At 39.7% G+C, this 24,796-nt stretch overlaps 1 protein-coding gene across 1 annotated transcript; it reads left to right on the top strand.

The window, feature by feature from the left end:
• The first annotated feature begins 3,196 nt into the window (after nt 1–3,196).
• Nucleotides 3,197–24,649, top strand: vwc2l (von Willebrand factor C domain containing 2 like). Its single transcript, XM_063887223.1, has 3 exons — nt 3,197–3,674; nt 14,266–14,395; nt 19,683–24,649. Exons 1-3 carry the CDS (start codon nt 3,273–3,275, stop codon nt 19,832–19,834), a joined length of 684 nt encoding a protein of 227 aa, XP_063743293.1. The 5' UTR covers nt 3,197–3,272; the 3' UTR covers nt 19,835–24,649.
• Nucleotides 24,650–24,796: the final 147 nt, after the last annotated feature.

Genomic DNA, 24,796 nt, shown 5'->3' with positions numbered 1-24,796 from the left:
TTGGTGTTGTTGTGATTGCAGCGTTGCAGGCATCTGCATTTCAAACACCTGCCACCTTTTAAAGATAACTAACCCCCGCATGAGCACTTCCAAAGGCCCTGGCTGCACTGTTTCACAACCTGAGTGACTTAACCAAAGTGTAATGATAGAGATCATATAATTCAAAGTTTTGAACATTTACATTTACTTAGGGAAATGATTAGTGGGGTGTATCTGACAGGAGTCGCTAACACATTGCTCTTTAGAGTTAGACTTTAGGTAACGGAGGTTGAATGTCATCCAGCCTGAGCTTGATGCTGAATTTGCTTGACAAATATTAGCTGAGAGCAGGCTTTGCTGTTTGCGGCACAGAATCATATTCAGAGGAGACGATACACAGGATATGCCCATGCATTAATGAGCATACACACTTGCTATATTAAGGACATCTTATGATGTTGAACTGTAGCCATATTTGCACAATCCACATCTTGGCTGTCTCCGACAATTAAGGTCTCTAACTTGTCAGATTCTCTTTATGTAAAACTCCTCCTCTGTGATAAGTGAAGATTTAATGAGGGAAATCAACATGGGATGATGGGTTTAACGCTGGTCATGTCAAGTGTGGATGTAACGCCTTCATGTATTTTTCAACATATGTACATAAATAAGATGGTGTATCTAGCTGTGCTGCAAAGAGGTTCTGAATATATATCTGTGAACGCTTACATGTTGCTATTGTGGTGTATTAAATCTGGTCATATACAAAACTAACTATGTAAATAATTTCTAAAGAAGGTAGAAAAAACTGCAATTAAAACTCAGAATTCCTGCCTTAATTCAGTAATATATTGTTTTAATTGGGCTGTTAATGTTGGATTTGACCTTCCATGATAGGTCAAGAGACAGCAGATGTAACTGTACCATTTGCCATACTTTGTAGAAATTAGTTTTCGACTGAGTTGCCTTAGGTATTGCATGTGTTTGGATTAACAAAGCTCTAAATATAATACAAGGTTTTAATCATTATAAAATAAAGGCTGTGAACACATATTTGAACAACACATGCCATAAGGTTGAGGTTATAAGATGTATGTGATTACTCATGGGAGAAGCTAATTAAGTGTTGGTCTTTCGGGTCTCACTCAGTCATCTGTTCTCAGACTGAATGTAGTCAGGCAGTGGCCCCTACGGGCTACCATCTGTAAAACAAAGCGGATGCCATACTGTCATTTTTCTGTTGTTGTAGTTGCTTGACGAGTCGAACTACCTCTTTGCCATGCATGGTAAAAATGAAAACAAAAAATGAGTGTCTGTATACTGTGCTGCACATAACGACTGAGTCATGGAAACATGCTGCAGGTCATGTGTGAAGACACTCGCACATGCGCATGCACACACACATGAACAGGTCTTTAATGATAACACAAACATAAACACAGGAGCGCCAGTTTACAGATACAAGAAAAAGGCATACATAGCCTACCTCCAGCTGCGTATCTGAGACTACTAATGAATTACTTCTCCGTTTGACTTGATTTTAGCCTTTACCTCTGACAGGACCAGTTGGAAAAAAGCAGCCGGAGTTGTCCTCGGATCGTGGGATGTGAGTTGTTGTGTCTGTGGGTGACGTTGGGGGACGGGGGGCGCTCTGCTCTGCTCAGTGCAGGACGCAGGAGACAGTCGCTCTCCGAGGTGCTGCAAGTCGGAGCGCTCCCGCCTCAGTCTCGCCTGCTGACGCTGAATGCCACCTCTGCCGATAAATCGAAAAACAAACAATGACTGGCTTCAATCCCATTTGGTTTAATTGTTCCTACTTCTACCCTTCTGGATTTTTATTTGACATGAAACCGCTGGATGTATACACGCACGCAACAAGACTGACTGCAGCTTTCTAACATTCACCTGCGTCGTGGGGAAATATTGAATTGACTCCGGATTCTCGGGAACGCTACAGAGGATTTTTTTCTAGCTGTTCTTTTCTCTGTCTCTGTCTCTCTATCTGTGCTGCATGCCACTGGACGTGAACTGTTTGTCTCCAAAAGGTGAGTCCTGGGAGGATTATCATGAAGCAGACCTACTTTTACGTGGATATCGCTTTCTTTTCACTGGAAAATGAGAATCATATCTCCAAAAGGCTGGTGTTTAATTGCTTTTAAATCCACCATCACGACCAGAAGGGAGGATTATTGTATTTGGAGTCTGGTGAATTTACCCTGTGGATAAAGTGAAGTTTCCAATAGGCTAAGGGACTGTCTTTAATCTGCTGTAGCCCTCTGTGTGTTGGGCGCTCTGGCTTCACACTAAGTGGATATCAAGCTATTTCAACGCGGTGAGTTTGCCCTATCCTGCACTATATATCCCTGCTGTAACTGGCATTTCGATTGATCTGTCAAGAGAATCACCAAAGAAACAAAACGATTCCAAGCCGAGGGGAAATGTGTATTTTCAGCTGTTATTATTGCTTTACTCTCTTGATTGATGCTGTGGTTTTCCCTTTCTCAATAAGTGATGGAATTGGGGTTAAATCCTTGCGCATTTATGATTCATGACATTGGCATGTTGCATTGCTAAATCAGTTAAGAGCAGATTACTGTTAGTTCAGAGTCTGAGCAGTGTCTGTAGACTAATGTCTATAATAATTGGCTTCAAAGGAAATATACCAATAGCTACCTGTTGTCTCTGATCGCTCTCATAGAGTTTGAATTATACAAAGGTAGATTGTCTTTTATTATAAGAATACTGCGATGACCCACTCCACCCATCTCAGATAGTGAATGATTTAAACCTTTTCTCTGAAGTTAAACGTTAACCCACTGCTGCAATTTTGCCCCCCCCCACACACACACACACACACACACACACACACACACACACACACACACCACGTCACGAGCGCACATATAGACCACTACACGCTTCGTTTGTCAACAAAGATTTTTTTTTTTTTTTCGGAAATAATAACATTACTCTGTTGACTGACCTGTATGGGGGGGGTCAGGATGTACAATAATGATTACGTCAACTTGTATGATCTGACAGTTGCCGTAGCCTACAAATGCACAGGCTTGCACAAGTGAAAATTGGGCTATTTAGGATGTGAGGTGCTAATGACGATGTGCAAAACAACAGCAGTGGAATCATCGCCCATCAAAGGCTATCATCTCTTATTTTTTCCCACTGCAGCCTCAAGTGATGATGATGATGATGATGATGATGATGATGATGAGAGCAATGAGGATACCCCGAGCCTAGCGATGACAGCTACAAAATCTTATTGAAAGTGGACATCGATGTCGCGGCGAAGGATGGGCCCTCTCCTCTTGGCCAGCTTCCTGTTCCTGCTGGCCCTGAGCGACGTGTCCCCGGCCTCGGTGGGTAACCCCGAGGATTACACCGCAGACGAGGCGGAGCGGACCGCCAGTGAAAACATTGTCTTCGATGACTACCGGGGGAAAGGATGCGTGGATGATAGTGGTTTTGTCTACAAACTTGGGGAGCGCTTTTACCCGGGACACTCGAACTGTCCGTGCGAGTGCACGGAGGACGGGCCTGTGTGCGACCAGCCCGAGTGCCCGAAACTGCACCCCAAGTGCACAAAAGTGGAGCACAATGGATGCTGCCCCGAATGCAAGGAAGTTAAAAACTTTTGCGAGTACCGGGGGAAAACGTATAAAATACTGGAAGAATTCAAGGTAAGATGTCATTTCTAGAATTCAACACAGATCTTTTAATTTGAAACACCTAGTCAAAAAGTATTGGCACATTTCTAGCAGGTCGGTTGCCATCAAGCTTTTCAACTAGACTATGATTCTCTCTCATTAAGGGGGTTCATGTTTACAAAATATATTTTATATATGTCTTCCAGTATATTAATACATTAGTTGATACACTATGAGGTCACATCTAAACTTCTATAAGGGCTATAGTGCCCAACTGATGCTAATGAGTTGGTTCTAACTTGCCAGGTTGTTTCAGTCTGTCTTGGTTAACGTCTGTATGCCACTGAAGCACAAATTGTACATGTACTGTATGTATATGGCAGTCTGTAAATGTCATATACAATAACATAAACAACCCTAAATATACACTCATGCTCATGTCAAATGACAGATACCAATCAATTGAAACATGACACAAAATCTAATGTCATGATGAAGTTATGTTGAAGCCACTGCACACACAATGCCATAGATTTGATGATATTCAACATTTGCTAGAAACAGCTCAACATTGACCTTTGGTTAGAAATGATAAGGGTCCGGGTTAGCGAGGCATCCTATTTGTGTTAGAATACATCACCGCTTGGCAGCGTGTAAAAATATCATGAAAATGTGTTTATTGGCCAATAAGGGAACAAAGATGGCTGACTTTCAGAGTGAAGTCATCCACTCCGCTGTGCCATTTACTGAACATTCACCCCGCGTTACTAAACCAGCGGAGCTCTTAGAGTATTTTAATGCTTTGATGTGTGGACACTGAGTCATTGCAGGAAGATTCAGTTCCCCCATGTCTCCTGTGAAAGGAGCACTGTTTCTACCCACCAGACCAGTGTCTCAGCAGTTGTTATAGAGCTTGAAAGCACTGCCTGATTAGAAACACTATTAGCATGACAACTTAAGTCTGTGTTTAAACTGTTGCCCATGAGGAAACCTCCTCATTTATATTACTCACAAGTGGATTGGGGCTGTAAGTGATGTAAATATAACGTGACATAATGCAGCCTAAACAATCATGTAGCGCTATAGTTAATCAAGGCATATGCGCATGTCCGTGAAAATATATCAGTAACTGGTTGGTATGTCCAATATAGTTGGTCAGCCAAATGCTTTACAATTCCAATGGAAAACTTTGAGGGTTCCAACAATTACATATTCTGACCTAATAGAGGCAGAAAACCTAAGTCTAGTGAGTTTAAGGGTAGTATAACGACCAAGATCCCTTGGCTTTTTCTAAACTCTGGCCAAGTTGATACCTCAGATTTATCAAAAAAACAACTTAACATTTTTTCAGTTACAAAAAAATGGGATGCACAAACCAACAGCTCTGCTACTAATGGATTATCCAGTCCAGTGCACACTGTATTTATGTTTATATTTCAGTGGAGAAGAGCACTTTTCAATCATCTATTTTGTGCATACAACTCAGAAATAATAAGCACTCCAAAACTAAATGAATACTTGAAAATGAGCTTCAAAAAGCATCTTCAACATTAACTAGCATTGTCAAAGGAATATTTGCTGAGAATTCAGCAGTGTTGGTAATCACACAACTGAAAGCATTGCAGCTTTTAGCACTATAACGCTTTAAAATTGCTTTGAAAGAAAAAAAGCACTACTGAATAATTTAAGTTATTAGTCAAATTATGAAGTGAACTTGGAGGCAGCAGAACAAGCTGTCAATTCAAAACTGACCTATTATCACATTCCAAGTTAATCTTTTAATTGTTATAGAAAACAGTTGCTTATTTTGCCAGCTGAAGAATGTAAGTCCATTATTCACTTTATTTTAGCTTTGTTTTTGGTCTCCACCATCTCTTGGGAATATCTGGCTCTTTAACGGCTAAATGTTCAACAACGATTACTGGCTAGCTGCTTTCTATGCAGTATGCAGTTTATTTAGCAGACTTTTTTGCTACAATGAGGTTATCAATGAACCAACACATTTTAGTTGCAAGTCGTAAAACAAAACTTAGCGAAATATACTATTTTGTAGCGCTGAAAGGGCCGACAAAGTCTGTGATCATTCTCTGTGGGTTTGTCACCTCAAGCAACGCTTCTTTTTAAACAACAGAAACATTTGTTTACCCATTATCAATACAATTTAAATACGCTGAAGATAAGAATCATGATTGAAAAGCTGAATGCTGTTTTTATCAGAGGAGTATGAAGCTGGGCTGGCTGTGTTGAAGGCAAATGCTGATACCACCTGTTTACAAACTTAAATCACTTGTGCAGAATAGCGGCATTTGAACATCATTTGCAGCAGGTAAACATTTACACAAAGAGTTATTATTGAAAACCTCAGAGCAGTTTACTGACATGCAAGGCTTCATCAGAAGGTTTTGTTATCCGTAGCAGGTCTTTGTTTGTTTCAGTTAGTTTACATAATGACTCCAAGGCAAAGCAAAGAAACCTCTGCTGGGAGATGTTAGAACATGTTGCACCTGTGAATATTAGCATGTCATGTCACTGAAACAAATTGAAGCAGGCAGGGGGGCTACACCGTGCATTGAGCCACATACAATGCAGACAAGCATTGTTATTAATTACTTTCTGTGTGGAAATGCAAAAGACAGAAACGGAAGCGAAAAACTGTGGCAAGGAAATGTCCATCAGTTCTCAAAGCAAAACCTTTGTTAACATAACCTCTTCCCTTATCTGCCTGTTGCTCATTAAGATGAATGAGTGGTGAGTCAGTGAATTCTGATTATTCAGTAGTTTTTTTATGTCGTAGGGGCCATTTTGCTAATGCTGAAACAATTAATTGAAAGCCAATCAACATAAAAATGCAGCAACAAGTTATATATACAACTTCTGATTAGCTGTGTTTTACAATGAACAAAATGCTAGTTTAGTTTATTGGACAAATAAGCAATTGGGAGATGGAAAATCTGATGGGAATTTCACAGTTCTTTAATATTAAATGTTTGTATTTATTTAAAAATATATATGTTTTGAGGCTTTTTGCCTTGATTAGATTGTAAATTCACATGAAACTGGGAAAGGGGGGCCAATATGGAGCAAAGGACCATTGGTCGGATTCAAAACCTGGGTCGCTGTGGTTCTAAAATGGGCTAATGATTGATTTATTTGAATAATATTAAAGACATCAAGTTGGAGTTATTAATGTTACTTGTGTACATACATTATGCATTGAAACAACACAAAGACAGTGACAAAGTGCTGCTGTTAATAAGGGATGAGCAGGATCATGTACCTAATCTGTACTTATTGGTTTGCACATCGAACAGCATAGTCCTGCATTGAGATGCAAGCCCACAGATTTTTCTAAGGGCAGTTGTGAGTGCCCCTAATGCTAACCTTGACTGGAGAGCCCAGAGAGGGAAGGGCATGTCTTCACACTTGATGGAGAGAAAAACATTAATTTGTTGTTATCGATCATCTCAGGGAAAATACCATAGCAGAAAACAGGAGGGGGGAAATGGGTCCGCCCCTCGTATCTTAGACTACACAAGTAGCCCCGGTGTCTTGGTCTACATCCCGAGCGAGGTGCTGGGTCTCTTCAGTGAGTATATGAAAGGTTCAGGACCATGCAGTGTTCAAGGAAATCAAAGGCTGTCAGTATCTGGTATACAGACCCCAGTTTAGAGATGCAGTCAGGTTAACCTTTGCTGTGGCCCTCTTTGGCATTTCCTTGGCTGTGCTCGTGCTACATTATGCAGACGTTTGCATTTATATTCAGTTGCAGATGATGAAGATGAAACGCCAAGACACAGCAATGTCAGAATGATAACAGAGAGACATGTGGTCAGTTTAAAGCTTCTGGAATGCCCGGAGAATGAATGAGGAATGAATGTAGTTATACATGGTGTGGCATCAACCATATTTTGCTTTTTATTTTGTTGAAAGTGTCATCATACTATACAGTAGGTCAGTCTTTGACTCCAACATGAGTACAATATGCAGTCGTTCTCATGCAAGTGGTTTTGGGCATTCATTCAACACAAATCAGCTGACTGTGGTGCAATGTCAGCCTGTCATTTGTTGAATCTAATGCTGGTATAACTCATGCATCAGCAACCTGATGATAAGCCTAAAATACAGTACCCCGTCATTAAAGTATTAACTTAAAGCAACACAGTGTTTGATATAATTTAGATATTTTAGATTTACCAGCAGTGGGTGTATTTTCTACTCTTTTGTTTTGATGCCCTGTGAGAGAGTCGTGCCACTCAACCTTAGTAGGTATTTCACCTACAGGGTTCCCCAGCAGATGAGGAGGGGACCAGTCTGCCCAGCATGGCTGCCGGCGTCCCTTTGGCCCCATCACAGCTGCAATCAAGAACCAGGAGCTATAGGGTGAGTTCAGATCCCAGATCGTCAGGCTAGGGCTGGGATGTGAACTCAAATGTGAACAATCCCGTCCGTGCTTCCTGCAATCCCCCTAGAGAAGGAATGCACTGTGGAAAAAGGGTGAGGGCTCCAACATTTGCTGTGTCAGAGGTACAAACTGAAGATTTCAGACTAGAATAATTCCTCATTTAGAGGCAAGTAGCGTTAATTAATTAATTTGAAAGATATATAACTGATACAACATACAGTCTTAATATATTTCCTTAGATCCCCAGGGGGCAGCTACTAATCTACTGTAGTACATGCCTACTACTGAGTGGGGCTTGAATATTGAGGCAATATCATTTTTCAGAGAAAAAAGCAGCCTTTTACCATTCTGCACCGACAATACTGTCAATGCAAATAAGATGCCTTTGTGACTTGTCTGTTTCTCGTGACTTCTGTCAATACAACAAGCCTTTGCTAAACTCAATGCTTGTTTATAGAAATGTGCACCAAAAATCTAAACAATGCCTGAACACACACACACACACACACAGACACACAGACACACACACACACACATACATTCATTAGTGACGCTATTTAGCAGACACCTATGAGACAAAATAGCCATAAAAGCTGTAAAAATGATTGCTTGTTTTCCTATCCAATTTACCAGAGGTAGCAAAGGACACAATTAGAAGAAATTATTAAGGAAGACAAGAAACACTATGCCACCCAATGCTACGTTTTTTCGTTGTTTGAACAGTAAACAATCTCTTCTATAAGTATCAAGGGTGTTTTTAGAATCCCACTCCCACCAATAAACAAGTCTTCCTCTGTCTCTGTATGACCGCTGGTGGAATATTGTTTTGAATTGTACAACAGCAGCATGCGGTGTGACTGTCAACCCATTCCCATCCCTTCAATAAATGGGTGGGATTTCTGTGACCCAGTTGTCCAGTTTTGAGGTATGTTACCCTAGCAGTATCCTCATTGAAGGTTATTTGATTACTCATTGCGACCTGGCCTTGTCTCCATTTGTCTCTGAGTGGGAATAAAAACCCTTACAGCCGTTTCACTGTAAAACCCAGCAAATAAGACAGGGACAACAGGAAACTTTTCTTCACCAAAACATCTGGCAGCACGTCTGAGTTCGATTTTGGTGTTTTTTCTTTTGTGAGTCTGGGATGCATGACTGATCCTCTTCACACTAGACCTCACACAAAAGGACACACTGAAAGAATCATGCGCAGCTGAATACATTGAAGGAACCTACAATTGAGGAGTTTCTGACTATTACTTTTTCATAATTGTTCAAACAGTTCTCCACTGACAAGATGAACGACAGTTGTGTAACATGCAATTAAAAACTGCAATAATGCAACTAACAAATATTCAATTCTGTTTTTAGTGGTGGAAAATCATTTACTCGAATTATGTACAGTACAACTTTATGATTATTTTACTTTGTACTTTACTTGAGTATTTCAGTTGTTAGTTACTCTTCAAGGAAAAATATGCCTTGTAGATAAAACTACCCCGTGTTATACAGTAGTAAATATTAGCTCTACCCATGCATTCAAATATTGCATAAACAGTATGAATATATTCCAATAATAGTTACAGTTCAATGTGTTATTAATTGTTATATATTTCTATTTAAGTGACATTTTGGATCCTTCACAGTATATGTAACAGAGATTAATCAGAAATATTGTAATATTGTAGACCTGTTTTAAAAGATGTGGTCATTAAACACACTTTTGTGAAGGTAATTTATTCTGGATGGATATGTCAGTATACAGTATCAAATCTAAGAATTAAGAAATGTCTGTAACCAACTTCAAAAACAAACACTGTAATACAAAATGGATGAAGTGGCACCTTGAGATCAAGAAACTCAACATTGCAAGCAAGACAAGACGCCAGCTGCCCTCTCTGTCTGACAATATAAAAAAATAATGTGAGCCATAAACTATTAATCCAAATCTCTGTTTAGTTGTTTCTCTCTCTCTCTCATTTTAAAACAACTCAAACCAAAGGAATTAAATGTTAACTGTTGTGTTCAGTCTAATTCCAATTGATCCGCACAATTTTACCCGCAGCCAGAATTCGAGACAAAACACAAGTGTGCGCACTTTAAAGACTGCTATATGATGTCTAATCATCTCCCTCTCTATCCTCGAAAGATAGTAATATGCCTTGAAAGGGAAACTGTATTGGTGCCAGATGCAGACTCCAGTGAAACTGTATCTAATTGTTTCCATTGTTATGTTTTAGTTTTATTTCCTTGCCCTATGTTTTGGCAGCTGATCAACAATTAATCGAAACTGGTGTAAGCTGGATCCTAACCATCCACTTAACTAATTGTCCCACTCCTAGAGGGAATACACGATTGTGCTGGGCTTTCACCAATAATAAGACACTTCAAACTAACATGTAATTGACCATCCTGCTTAGTAAAAGGTATTTTAGGGAGAGTAATGTCTTTGCTTTTTTAAAATATTATAATAACTATTAGATGCATGTTTATCTGTGGATCGTTTTTTTCGCTGCTTTTATCATGAACGTCACATTTTCATAGACACTAGCATCCTGGAATCGATCATATTCAATATATGGCATGTGGATAGCCAGAATGTAGCATACATCTGATTTATATTCAGGCTTCTTAATGTATGCGCCAATGCAGGTCTGTCTGACTTCCCCATATAGACACACATTCCTTTTCTATACCTGCTGAGCTTTTAAGCTGAATGAGCCCATTTCTGTTTCAGGCTGTGATGACTGCTGCATTCTGGATCTGATTTTCAATCTTATCAAAAGTAATAAAGGATGAAAGTACCACAGTTTATCCTCTGCGTTAGAGTTTCAGACTTTTCTAAAAGGTGGCTTCGTTCTTTTAACAAGGGGATGTGCGCAGGAATTTTGAGGGGGCTGTTGATATAACCTAAAAGAGATGAGACCTCATTCCCAATACTTAGCACAGACATAATATTATATGTTTATAATGCTGATTGAGATATTGTTTCTCTAGCTAGTTATAGACCTACTTTCAACAACAACAAAAAAGAAAAGAAAAATGTGATACTGAAACTTTTATTCAATTAAATCAATGCATCAATTTTCCCTTATAATATCCACCACTTAGCTTACTCCCTCAGCTCTTTCCTTCTCTTGTTGTAAACAATTTTAACATTACTTGTTATTATCAAGAAGTAGGTTTAACATGATTGCTAATAGCTCATATCACAAGTGAAAAGAAGCTGCTGTGGTCTTAAGTCGGTCTTTAGCCTGGCCTTTGCACCACTGCGACAGCACATTTTCGTTTTGCGTTAAGATTAGCTACACGTCTAGATTAGTAAAGGTCTGTAATTGTAAAGGAGGCCCTGAACAATGAGGATATTCTTAATGTTATGGTCAGTCTATTTTTCATGACTGTCTTTGACAATTACCCATCTATTTCAGTATCTACGGTTTGGTTGCAGTTCTCCAGCTGGCATATTGGCATAGCATAATCTCAAAAATAGGATGCCTACATGCAAAAACACCCTAAACGTCTTGAAGCTCTATTTAAAGACAATGATAAACACACAGTCTAAAACTCATTATTACAAACTGCTGTTGCTTCAATTCCCTAATGAGACTTATTTGTTATTATTATTATACCAAACATATTCCTGACTCAACCTTGGTTTCTGCTGCTGGCAGTGTCAATTTAAAATAAGGTGTAGTTGATTTCATATGCTGCCCCGGGTTAAGGCAATTCATCTTCTCTCAACCAAGGAAGCTCATGAGTGAGCCTTATATATTCAATTACCGGTGCCAAGACAAGTCAAATATTCCTGTTGGAAAACCTGCAGAATTAGAAACCTGTTATGCAGCATGTCTTCCTGAATCAACCTGTCAGACACATCCGGTTACATGCTGCCGAGCTGACCCTGAATCTCACCTTGAAAGACCTCACAGTTAAAGTCTGGCAGGCTGGCAAAATCTTCCATATGTATTAGACAACACCTTGCTGTGTAATTGGTATATTTCTGTATGAGCGCTTGAATTGACGGAGGGAAACATAACTGTAGGGGTGTTTAACTCGAAAGGAAAATATTTTTTGAATGGTTTATTTACATGAGCGCACTTGTGTTGGTAAGATATGAGATGAATGTATTACAGGAATTTCTGATGAGAGGAGAGTGACATTATAGATGTCTTAGAAGCTTTTATTATTTCAGTGCAGCTTCACGAGAAAAGGAAAGGCGTGTTTTACATCAGGGAGCGGCGGCTCTAAAATATGCAACAGGCACAATGAACAAGCAGATGAAATCTATCTTCATTAACATCACTAAGAATGTGAATATTTTGAAGCAAAGACACAAAACAAGATATTTTATACCAGGAAAACCCTAACAAGTTCCAGACATTTCCAAACAAATGCAGTCACTGTTCCGGCACTTATTCATTCCCTTGGAACAGCTTTTTGTTTTTGTGTGTGTTGCATTTTATAAACATCATATATGAGAGTTAGTTTCCTTTACTTTTTTTCTCCATCAGACCATTGTCTGATATTTCAGGAAGTATATCTTACAGTTAGGACATTCATACATTTTCTACCTCAATGAGGGAAAGTGGAATGACAGGAGACAAAACATTAATGTTTATGTCGCTGTGTTGCTTGGTGAATTTATTCATCCCAAATGTATAGATTTGGGTTAGGAAGCCACACTCATAAGGGTTTGTGCATTCTTTTTCTTTCCTATTGCTTTTCCTTTTTACTCTCCCCTGATTTTCAATGTGTGGCTGCAGGGCATACAGACTGCCATGAATTTAAAAGACTGGCTATTTCACATGGTGTGCCACTCAATGCATCTTGGCAAAACTGGCTGAGAAAATGTACATTAAAGTATCTGGTATTTCCGCAACCTCTTAACTAATCTCAACATCTGGATAATGTACGGTGAAAAGGTTGTTGTTGCTAAAGTTCTATTGTCGATGATTTATAAGTGGTGGTATAATGACAAAAAATCCTCAATTTCAAAGCACAAAATCCACTTAAGGGAATAATTTGACATGTTGGGTAAAAGGAAACTGGCTTTCTCGGCTTAGCATAAATACTGAAAACAGGGGGAAACAGTTTGCCTGGCTACATCCCAAAACAATCTGCCTGGAAGCACATTCAGAGCTCACTAATGATTCATTATACCTGGTTTGTTTACTATTTACCAGCCGGATGATTGCGAACTTCCTGCAGCCTTCACTGGTTTTACTAGCACCAGGACTTGGCAGTGGTATCATTTTCCTCAGTAAACCCCCAAAGAGATAATAAGCATAGTCTCTTTCTAAAAACATCTAACTATCACTTTAAAGGGTAAACTGATCATAAAAATATTAAATACGCAAAAGCTAAGCATAATAGTAGTCATCTCAACATTTGCTGACAAAGTAGCTGGTTTTGAAAACAAAATGGCACGCAATAAAATATTGATTACAGCAAATTACATAAATGTGTGGACTTCAAACAAATAACTCACCCAGTTTATTATGAATCATCTGAACCGTTTTTGGGTTCCTGTGCTCCACATATATATTGGTCTACCTGTAAAAACAACGACAGTATTTTATCGGTTTTAAACTGCAAAATGGTCCTTAATTATGAAACTTGTGTACCCTTTAATCCCAAAACCAAGTCTGGCTGAGCAGAGATGCCATCAATAGTGTGTTTACTATGAAAAGCAGAAAGGAAATTTTATATGATGAGCGGTTGACCTTTCGTGAGTTGGAAACAGTTTGTATTTTTCCACTCCATGTAATTGCATTACAGTTCATTTTCCGGTCAAGAGACTTTGTAAAGATAGAGTCAAGTAAGTGGGAGCAGCACAGAGAGCTGCATAGCACTGATTTACATGTTGCAGAGGTGGTAAGATATGCAGTTTCCTGAGGCAGGCCACAGAAGAATGCAGCAAAATACTAAATATCTTGAACACTACTTTACAGACTCCCTTATTAGTTGGGGATAACATTTAAAGTCAGCTACAGGCTTGTTTGTTAAGATGCAAGAGGCCTAATAAAATGCCGTTGTGAATAATTTACGAACTTGTTCCTTTGTCTATGAGAGTATGAGTATAATGAGATCATATTAATTGGGATATAACAGCAAAGGAGCCGACTGTTCAACTGACGTGCTTATAATGTAGTGCATGCACATGATGAAGGTAAAAACTTCTGACTCATCTAACCCAAATCCCCTGTCACCCCTTTCTGCCCACAGCCGTCACCCTGTGAATGGTGCCGCTGCGAACCAAATAATGAGGTGCACTGTGTGGTGTCCGACTGCGCCGTCCCAGAGTGTGTCAACCCTGTGTACGAGCCGGAGCAATGCTGCCCCATCTGTAAAAACGGTAAACACCCATCTCTTCTGGAATTCCACGCACACTTCTCAAAAGTCATTACATTTTCAATAAACCAATGATGGCAAGTTTATCTGTGGTATCACCATTTGATGGTCGTGCCTTTAGACGATGAGGAAGTAATTGATGTTTTATGAATTAAAATTATTACCTTGGGCCCGTTGGACACTAATTAGCAGTACTAGTTTTAATTATAAATGACACACTAAGCAGAGTAAACATTAGCCCATTGATTAAAGGCACGGTAGGAGGGTCTAATGGGTCCTTTGAGAGCCTTTTATCTCTCAGTGCCCTGACGCCCTTGTCACACACAGCCAATCCCTAAATTAGAATTATAGGATTCCAATGGTTCATTGGCTATTTACAAGGCGAAGTGGGATATTTGTCTTTGCCAGCACTAATCCTGAGGGATAGATGGAGCTTTATGACTAAAGTACAATAACTGTTTGCCTGCAATGTAATCCTGGCTGGAATGCTCAACAACAAATACTGCCTGAGGGATAATACTAAATGCACAGCATACATTGAACAAGATGTTCTTCCATGATAACATGCCTTATTGTATTCCATTTATTTCAGTATGTTGAGTGTCATGAGAAAAGTAGTGAATTGTCTGTGAGTAAGCCTGCTGAAAAAAGGCAAACATATTATCCTGAAATGTTTTTTCTCCCTTATTTTTTTTTAAAGCAGCGCTTGACCTATAAATATGATGGGAGGGGTTTGGTTCTAAGGCGGTAGCTAAATGGCTATTCCATCACAGCAAGCGCGTTTTCTTTCATACTTTTTTCTCACTTTCACTTTATCCACCTTGTTATCTTTCCTTTATTTCATCACATGACCACATACAAACACCCACACTAACACATCTGCACAAGCTGCTAGGAGAGAGCTAATCCAGGCTGACAGGACACAGTGACACCTTTGGCATTTCAGGGTAGGCCTGCCGTTTCTAGGCTCCCTAAAGGGTGCCAGGTCAGGATCTGGCAGCTGGTTAAATCTCTATGGAAGCTCAGACGGCTCTGGAGAGAGGACAATGAAGAATGCTGTTTTGCTCCCATTGTTTGCCAAGGTATAGAGGGCTGTGAAAGGGCTGTGAAAGAAGACATCCACTTACAGTATGTGTTCCAGTTAGACATGCGTTCAGTGGAAGACAGTTTCTTTTCATTACCTGCTACAGACAGTTCAAATAAATATGTGAAATGAGCTCAACTCTTTCAAAAAGCCAACTTCTTTTCTCACAAGATAACAATTACAAGACCAGTAGACATTACTAGGTACAGTTCATACTTTAGAGCGGTGATTTTGGTGTCCAATCCCAGGAAAACACAATCACCTAATACAAGTCTGTTAAAGGTGTCCATCTGCGGTGAAAAATACTAATGCTAGCAACACAGCTCGGATTTCAGCTAAATGTTAGCATGATCCTGCTAACATGTTAACAATCCAGAGATATTTACAGAGTATATAAGTAAAAGCAGAACATTTTACTTTGGTTGCCAACAGTTACCTTTTTTCATCTGTTATGAAGGATGAAAGTGTCTACCTTCACACACTCCTTTGGAAACACGAGTCCAAAATACAAACATGTATATCCATTATTCAATGATTGTGCTTATATCAGAAAATGGTGTGCTTACTAGTTCCAGAGCTGAAGAAGCACAGTATAGAGATCTGATGGGTGAATACTTACATTAGACAGTGTTGTAAACGGGGCTGTAGCTTCTGCAGGCAAAATCTGCAGCGTAGGAAGTTCGGAAATAATATCTACAGTATACTCTGCATCAGCACTGTTCAGCCCAACTCACTGACTTTGAGAAAATTAAAGAACATTTTTGGCTTCTTTAATTTTCAAAACCAATCCGAATCGTCAGAGGGTGGCCTGTTTGCTTAGGTCGGAAATCCTATTGTGTGTTTTAAATTAAATTGTTGTTTAAAGCCAACACTGATAATCGGGTTTGTGATTTTGAAAGTAAAATGTGTTTTAATACTTGGGTTGATAAAAGGGTTAGGGTATTGGTTGATTAGTGATCTTTTTTCAGGATTACTGATCATAATTGAATCTAAGGCGGGTCAGAATCTTAAAGCGTTTTAACTAAATGGATTCTGGTTAGAGCTGTGATATGCAGATGTCTTTTGACCAGCAATGCTTCTGCATTGGCTGCCTGCCGCCCTATTGTTAAAATGTTCCATTATTAGGATGTGGCTTTTCAGCTCATCTGCTTCTTGGTGTTTCACCCTGAAAACAGCAGCAGAGAGCAGAAAGCAGCACAATGGAATAGTCAGCCAGGGGAGGGCTTATCTCCCAGAACCGTGTTCATTGAGTCTGACTGATTCAGCTCTAATATTTATCAGGAATCTATACTGTACATTTATCAGGGGATACATGTAATTATATAATTCTCATGAAGATATGTATAATGAGTAGTAGTGAATTGGCCAGCGTTCTGTCACTATGATAGGATTAAATCATGTATAGATCTGCTTATCTCTCTGGATACTGTCACTGTGGATTTTTTAACAGAGGTATCATGCAGTAGCAGTGCTAGAGCTGACTGCAGTGAGGTAACACATTTAGACTGATATATTATATGGACACGCTGCATTTTTTTTGTGAATTAGACGTTTTTTGGCAGGTGAGTTTGAATGGAATCATTTCCACCTCCAGGCAATAGCTATGATCATTTTTGAGCCAAATCGACTGTAATGAGCCTTAATGCGTATTCACTCCTTAAGCTGCAGTCAGGGAAAGTATAATGTGCAGGGACAGTTGGACACAGGACAAACATTTTCTGACTGAACTAAATTTTATTGGCCATGAATCGATCACAGGCTCGGATGGGTGATAGTGTGTCCTTCGGACAGTGACAGGTAGCGGAAACTCTGTCCTTGTGGCTCCAAGTCTATCCGGCTATAAACAATCACACTTGGCAGCCAGAACCAGTGACCCTCTTCCCTCATCAACCTCCACTGAGTTTGTCCTGTAACCTGTGCCAGCTGTCCAGAGGCGGATCAATGAGAGTTAAGACTTGGCAAGCGTTCCCAATGTCTCCTCTAAGCTCAGATCAAAGGGCTTATATCAGGTCTGGATAGAGAAGGGGACTCATCTGTGTAAGGCAAAGGCTGGGGATACTAGGTAGCAAAGACCTCCTTTTTCAAGCACATGGATATTTTTGGCCCCCTGAAGCTTACTTTGACTCCAGAACACAGCAGAAGATTAACACCAAGTCCCACCAACATCTGAACTAAAAGCTTGTGAAATATATAGGGTTACTGGCCAATTTCACGAACGTCAGGCTGAGGTTGACAAAATAAGTTTATAAAGTTATCCTACCTCTTAAGTTAAGTAAACAGTTTAAAAGCATGTTGGATCAGCAGGCACATTCATCTTCAACAATCTAAAAACAGGGCTCATGAAATATTGACAGAGATATGTGGTTCTCAGAGAACACCAACGCTAGACATTAGACCAATGTATATAATATATGATGCAAAACTGTTGATTAAACGACCCCATATTAGCACACACTAAGTAATGAAACTAGTAAAATGCAACATACAATAACAGCCATGCTCCTTCGTATTACCTACTTTTACTTAACATTTTGAATGCAATACTTTTACATTTAGTAGAGCATGTTGACAAATTGGTAGTGCTACTTTGATTTAAAGAATCTGAATGAATATTTCACGTATGTCTTTGGGAAAGTAGTGAAGTAAAATGTATGGCACTGCTTGTATATTGAAGTAGTCAATTTGTCCAGGTGACTTTCAATATTTATCTAAGCCCCTGTAGTCTTTACATATCCTTAATGTGTGCTTTGAGATGCCTCATTATCATTCAAGGCCTATTTCAGTGTATAGTTTGAAAATCACAGTTACTATAACATGGACAATGGCTTAGGTATCTGTGACGGTGTGACAGTGAGCGAACACATTACCAGAAATGACAGCAGATGAACAAAATACAACCATAATTCATTTCAACACTTATACAGGTGCCTCCCCTACTGTGATATGTCATAATGTCCTTAATGAAAAGATCCTATGTTGTGCTCAAGTTGAGTAATTGTGCAGATTAGTACACATATGGCCCTTATCCCCAAATGTACCATGTGCAACTCTGCTCTTCAGATCAACTTACCATACGATTACACAATGCCACCATTAAATTTGCCTGTACTATATCAAATTCTGCTACTACACAAAGATGTCCATAACAATTTGCCGTGAAAGCTACTTTATCTTCAAAAGTTATGAGACATATGAGTTTTTTATGACTACTCGTAGAGTCTTGGATCTAGCAGTTTTTACTGTGCCGAATGCTGAGAGCAATCCAAAGTCACCGTCACACCAATTGAGCTGTTGATTGCTTCATCTAAATTATTAAAACCGGGACAAATTCATAGCACACTCTCCCTCTGCTGTGCTGTCTCAAAAAGTAAAGGGAAAGATCTGCTGCCCTCAAATCGCCCCCCAGGCAGGGAGAAGCAACTTGGACTGAATAATTTAATGTGGTATTTACCAATAATAAATGCATTTCCACAAATGCTGCAGTGTTTTTGGCTTCCTCGAGTACAGCTCTTAAAATGTACCAAGGCAAAATCCCTCTCCATATCTACTGAGATTATCAGATACATGGGTATGAGGCGCTCCAGTAGTACACAGTGAAACACATTTTAGAATTAAAGATATCAACAGAAAGGATCCGCACAAGCAAATCCTACAGTGTGTTAGACATCTGATTGATCCAATCAGATGTCAACATTAATCTGAGTTCTTTATTGTTTTAGAAGTCAGCACAGAAGGAGTGTGGGGAGAAATCATGTAAGGAATTGCTAAGGAGTTCTGTGGCCTTTTCATACAGACTGAAGTGATTAACACCATCCTGCCTCTCAAAGCAGCGCTCCCTCTCTCCCTCTTTTGCTCTGCCTCTCACTCCCTGTACTCCAGCCTCTCTTTACTGCCAAGCCAGCTCCTGGCAGGCTTCTCCTCTTGCAGCGCATTAGGATGCAAAGCGCTCCATGTCGAGGGAGAAGGGGAGACTAACAAAAGCGCTTTAGTGTTGCAAAAACAAGCCCATCGGTGCATGCCCGTGAAAAGATCTGTACGTCTGCTCTGACTCCTTTAACTCCCCGCAGCTCTCCACATCACTCCACCACACCTCTGAAAAGGAGAAGCCCTCAGGAGAACCACATCCATTTCTTGTCATTCTCATTCCTTTTCTTCTGTCTCTCTCTCTCTCTTTCTCCCCCCCCCTTCCTCCCTTCCCATGCGGCAGGTCCAAATTGCTTTGCTGGAACAACGATCATCCCAGCCGGAATTGAAGTAAAGGTGGACGACTGCACCATCTGCCGCTGTCACAACGGAGACTGGTGGAAGCCGGCTCAATGCTTGCGGAGGGAGTGCCTCAACGGCCAGACGTTGTCATAGAGAGACTCCACCGGGGATGGTGGAAAAGCTCAGGCAAGGCCCTGCCTACTGCACCATTTTGTATGATTGACAGGACAGGAGCACAATTCCTAAGCAACCTGAGACAGCATAGCATCGAAGAGATGCGCTCACAAGCTTCACACAAACACAAATGTTGTCACCGAGAAGAAGACGGAACTTGTCTCAAGGCTGTTACCACCCTCCGGTTTGAATCGTCCTATATATTTTCAGATGTTGACTTGATGCACTCACACAAAAAGTTTCTAAGCTCTTTGAACTTTTTCCTAACCATTGGCAATGTTGAATTGCTCATGTTGATTTCTGTATGTATGCCATCTGCTTGTTGTACTTGTCTGTCACAATCATGCAGGTGTTGTATTATTCCAACAGCAGGCAAAACGAACCGTAAGCACACTTAACAGCGCTTTTTCTGTTTTTGTCATTCGAGGATCGACACAGGTGAAAGCACTGCATAGGTGTGCCTGAGTTTCACAACTTCACTTCAAGAGCTTGTTTACAAGATGCAAATCACACATTAATGTTTGTGTTTTCATAAGACTTTAACACATTCTATCACTATAGCAGGAACTCACCTCTAACACTTAGATGATGCTACTGTCAATTTTATAAACTGCTGTAAAACCCCAGGACACTCTTTATTGCATACTATGGTTTTGAATCATGTCTCTGTACAGTAGCAGCACAGCCAGGGGAAGATGGAAAGGCAAGGAAGTTGGTAGAGAGCAACAATGAGAAGATGGAAAACTCTGCAACACAACAACAAGTCTGGGCAGCCTATGCCGGCTTAATTTTCGTTATTGTTTTCTCTCAGAGGTCCATATTCTCGAAAATATTCCTGCTAACTAACTGCTTGAACTTGTTATCAAAGCAATTAGCGAGCCAAAAGCAGCCTGCTTTAATTTCCTTTAATCAAGGAGTATTCTGTGATAAATCATCCAGCTGGGTGCTTGGCGCTGACGCAGCCTGCATGCTGGGCACACTCCAGAACCAGCAGACAAAAGGAGGAAATCTGCATTTGTCTAAATGCTTTTAGGCAGCATTCACATGCACATTGTCCATGAGAGCATACCCGATCACACCATTCGTCTACAATCGCAGCGCCAAAGTGTGTTGATCTGCACCCAGTGAAGAACAGAAGGCTTGGCAAAAAAACAAATCTCTAACATAATCCCGCTGCTATACATTTTGTAATAGATTTGCAGTTCCGCCCTTCCCCATATGTTAGAAAAGCTCTCACGATGTGGTATGTCCATACCATAATCGTCAAGCTAATGCATTGCCTTGATATTTTCCAGACCGGAGTAGTCCTCAAGTTGTCCAGTCTGGAAGAGAAAACACCCAACTAAAGCCCAAAACGCAATATTGTTGAAATGATAAATAATAGTCATTAATTCAAAGATGAATTCCAGTAAGCTCATGCCATTCATCAGCAGAATTTATTTTTTTCATTTCCAGAAAACCCTTTCCTTTTAACCTTTTAGACACTATTCCAGGGTGGTGATGGATGGGCTGCTTAATAGCAGCTCGCAGCACTCTGTAATGAGCCAGAAACGAACATAGGATAAAGCTCAATGACTAAAGAGGTATATTACCTACAAGGCACTAAAACTCATTTTAAAAAGAATATCACAGTATGGAGCAGAGTCTAAGGCTGCAGCACATGGTTGTTGGAGGAATCAGTGTGGGTGCATTTAGGGTATTTATCATTAAGCTACAGTGATTTAGTGTCTCCTAATATCAAAGGACACTCCTCTATCTGGATTGAGGTCTGCAGACTCATAAAACAAAACTGACATCTACAGTTTATCAATCAGTGCTCCAGAAATGTAAGAATTAACACAAAAGCTTCCTTAATCTTAATTACTTTAGATGCCAATTAATTACTCGGGCTGTACATGTGTCCACACATATTGGAATAACTTTACTGAGTAGCAAAGAGTGAAATGAGTGTTCCAGGGCTCAGGGACATGGCTGCCACCACTGATGCCTTATTACTATTCCAGATAAGATTTACTCAGCATGGCCTTTGGCTTTATACAGTATGAACAGCTCAGGCTGATTTAAGCACTGCTTTGTTTGTGTAAAATTATGTAATGCCCAAAACTAGTTGTGGTTTTACCATTTGAATTTCCTGTAACAGCTAGAAGGGAATTAGTAGGAGTATTTGGAGTACAAGTGCTGGGACAGTTATTCAATAACTGCTGAACAATCAGTAGTGAACAGATAGATTGAGAAATACACTGTTTTTGGTTGAAATAAATGAAAGAAAACTGGCAGATAGAAGTTACGAGGTGAGTTCATTCAAATGACTGTGTCTTTGATATTGAGTTTGATTGTTGTGATTTAATTCCCTTCCATGCTTTCAAAGTGCATTTCTTAGGGATGCTAGAACAGCTCTTCTCATTCATTTGCAAGCTGTCAGCACGGTAAGAGTGTAGAAGATGAAAGTCAAAGCATCAAGACAATGCAGTTCTTCCTTCATACATAGGAGTTGTGATTTAGTCTGCTTGTGGAAAGCGAAAAATAATACAAATCAAATTAAAAAAGCAATTCATATATTGAAAACATAGAGATGAAGAAGACCCCAACCCTGACCCTAACTCCAGCAGGCTGTACTGGTGCATATGTCGCTCAGCACTGTAAGATGTTTGATCATAAACAGTTGTCATGGAAATCACTTTTAAAGCTTTCATTTACAACTAAAGAGGATCATTGAGGATCCATGTGGATTAACATACAGTGGATTCCTATGTATGTCGTTTGAAATAGGCTGCATTGAAGAACACAATAAAGAAAGGCATTTCAGAGAGGCTCTGCCCGGGCAAACCTGGGGAAATTACATTTCTCATTACAAATATGTGAAGCTGAGGTTTCAAGGACAGGTTAGCAGCACAGTCTGCCGTTTGGTTTTCTGCCAAGAAACTTTAAGTCTTTATGCGCGTCTGTAAATGTCTATTCCAACCTTCCCCCAATTGTGTCATTGTTCACACTGCAGGCTTGTACATGGGCATTTTGTAATCGGTATACCATCCGCTCTTTCCATGAGACACCGACTAACTGTAGCTGGAAACCATGAATGATTTTTTTCTGGTTGTTTTTGTTTGTTTTTTTTTGCAACAAAACTGTTACATAAAGTGTGCCTGAAAACCAACACAGTACTATGTGGAAGAGGAAGAGAGAAACACTGTTATTATACAATCAATTGTAGATTTGGGGGCACCAAGGGTATGTTCATTCAAAGGTGGGATAGTATCATTTATATAACATTAAGATTTATGTTTAAAGTTAACAGCATCTTTGATTGTAAATGACCACATGCTTGCAGGTTCACGCTGTACAAGAAACAAAAAGGTCCACATTTTTAAAAGTTAAAGAACCCTTGGTGTCCCCATGTTGTAAATATCTTTAAAATGTATAATGTGTATTCTGAATTCTGAGGTGGAGTAAAAAAAAGACGTAAGAAATGTGAAAAATGTGTATTAATCATTGAGGCAAAAATTATTTTGGTAAATAGACTTGAAAATAAGTGTTATTCAGCAAAAGTGAGTGTGGATTTCTTTTTATGTTTTCCTTTTTTGAAAAATGCTGAAGCTCCGGGACAGGAATCAAGATGAAAACACAAGATTAACAACTAAGGGAAAATGTGTATTATAATTCTGCTAAAGAACAGATTTGTTGCCAACTGAACGAAACGGATTATGTTCTGCACAAACACAAGATGCAACAAACAAGAAACAATGTTTTTACTTTGCAGCTGACCCAGGACAGCCAAACTCCAGGTCATTTTTCTGTAAGCCAAACGTTGCAGAATAAATAAAAAGGGTAGAGGATTTTCCTCGGGCTATGTGAGGAAGAAAAAATACCAGTGCTTAATGCTTGTGAAATGCTCAGCGCGTTCAAGGGCATTACTCACAGGTTCATTCCTGCTTCTATTTCATTACAAGTCCGACTGGGCTTCTATCTCGTCCGCACTACTAATTGCCTTCCACCACCTCCCGCCATGGACAAGAAAAGGAAAGCAATTTTATGCAGCACATAGCAATCAATAGCAATTAGGCGCATCCCAGACTAATCCCATTGAAAATGGCATCTTGGGAGATGGCCAGTAGGACACCTCTTAAAGCTAACATACCTTCTGGCCAGCGTTGGCGGTTAGGAACACACACACAACTTAGGTGGATACAGCAAATGCCAATGCTGTGATGGACCTTTAAGTGCTTTGGTTTTCCTATCCTACACTTTACATTGAATCTTTGTTGATCTTTTCCAGGACCTACTCACTGCATTGGTATCAAACGTGCATTATCAATTAGACAATTATCCTGTTGTGGTAAACCCATGCAGATTATGGAATGTAATTGCACTCTAAAACCACATATTTAATACAGTGGCAGGCAAGACATCGATTTCAGTGTGACACCCACAACAGATGAAACTGCTAGTGATAGTTGAGAAGGAGAACGGCCAATGCAGGAATTGTTCTTGAGTGGTGTGGTGAAGAGGGAGTAATTTACCAGTACATCTACTTCATCCGTGGTCAAGAGCTTGGAGTAACCTCAGGAATCAGTGAGGATACAAACAGCTGAAATGAATTTCCTTCAGGAGTCTGAACATCTGGATTGATCCGAATTATGTCTCTGCTCCTTCACGTTCCAGGAAGTCAGTTTCAGGGCATCTGATAGAGATTACTACTGGAAGCTTCAGTGATGTTTTTTTTCCGAGGCATGTTCAAAACAACAGAGTGTAAGCATGTAGGAGGCATTATATTTCTCTTAGAATAATAAATAAACAGCAAATTGGGAATATTAGCACTTTTTATTTTAAGCAACATTATTGTTTTACTATTCTTTAAGTGATTATTGTCAACTTAATAATGTCATAGAGCACATGATGACCACGCTTTAGGACAAGTTATAAAAAATGTAGTTTTTTCAGTGCAAA

This window comes from Eleginops maclovinus, chromosome 7 (assembly GCF_036324505.1).
Source record: "Eleginops maclovinus isolate JMC-PN-2008 ecotype Puerto Natales chromosome 7, JC_Emac_rtc_rv5, whole genome shotgun sequence".
Classification (NCBI taxonomy): Eukaryota; Metazoa; Chordata; class Actinopteri; order Perciformes; family Eleginopidae; genus Eleginops; species Eleginops maclovinus.
Note: the sequence above shows the minus strand (reverse complement) of the source record. Positions and strands in the feature narration are given on the sequence as shown.

Coding starts and splice junctions, on each gene's coding strand:
- vwc2l (XM_063887223.1), top strand. CDS start 3,273: ATGTCGCGGCGAAGGATGGGCCCTCTCCTCTTGGCCAGCTTCCTGTTC. Junction 3,675..14,265: donor AAATACTGGAAGAATTCAAG/GTAAGATGTCAT, acceptor TTCTGCCCACAG/CCGTCACCCTGTGAATGGTG. Junction 14,396..19,682: donor CTGCCCCATCTGTAAAAACG/GTAAACACCCAT, acceptor CCCATGCGGCAG/GTCCAAATTGCTTTGCTGGA.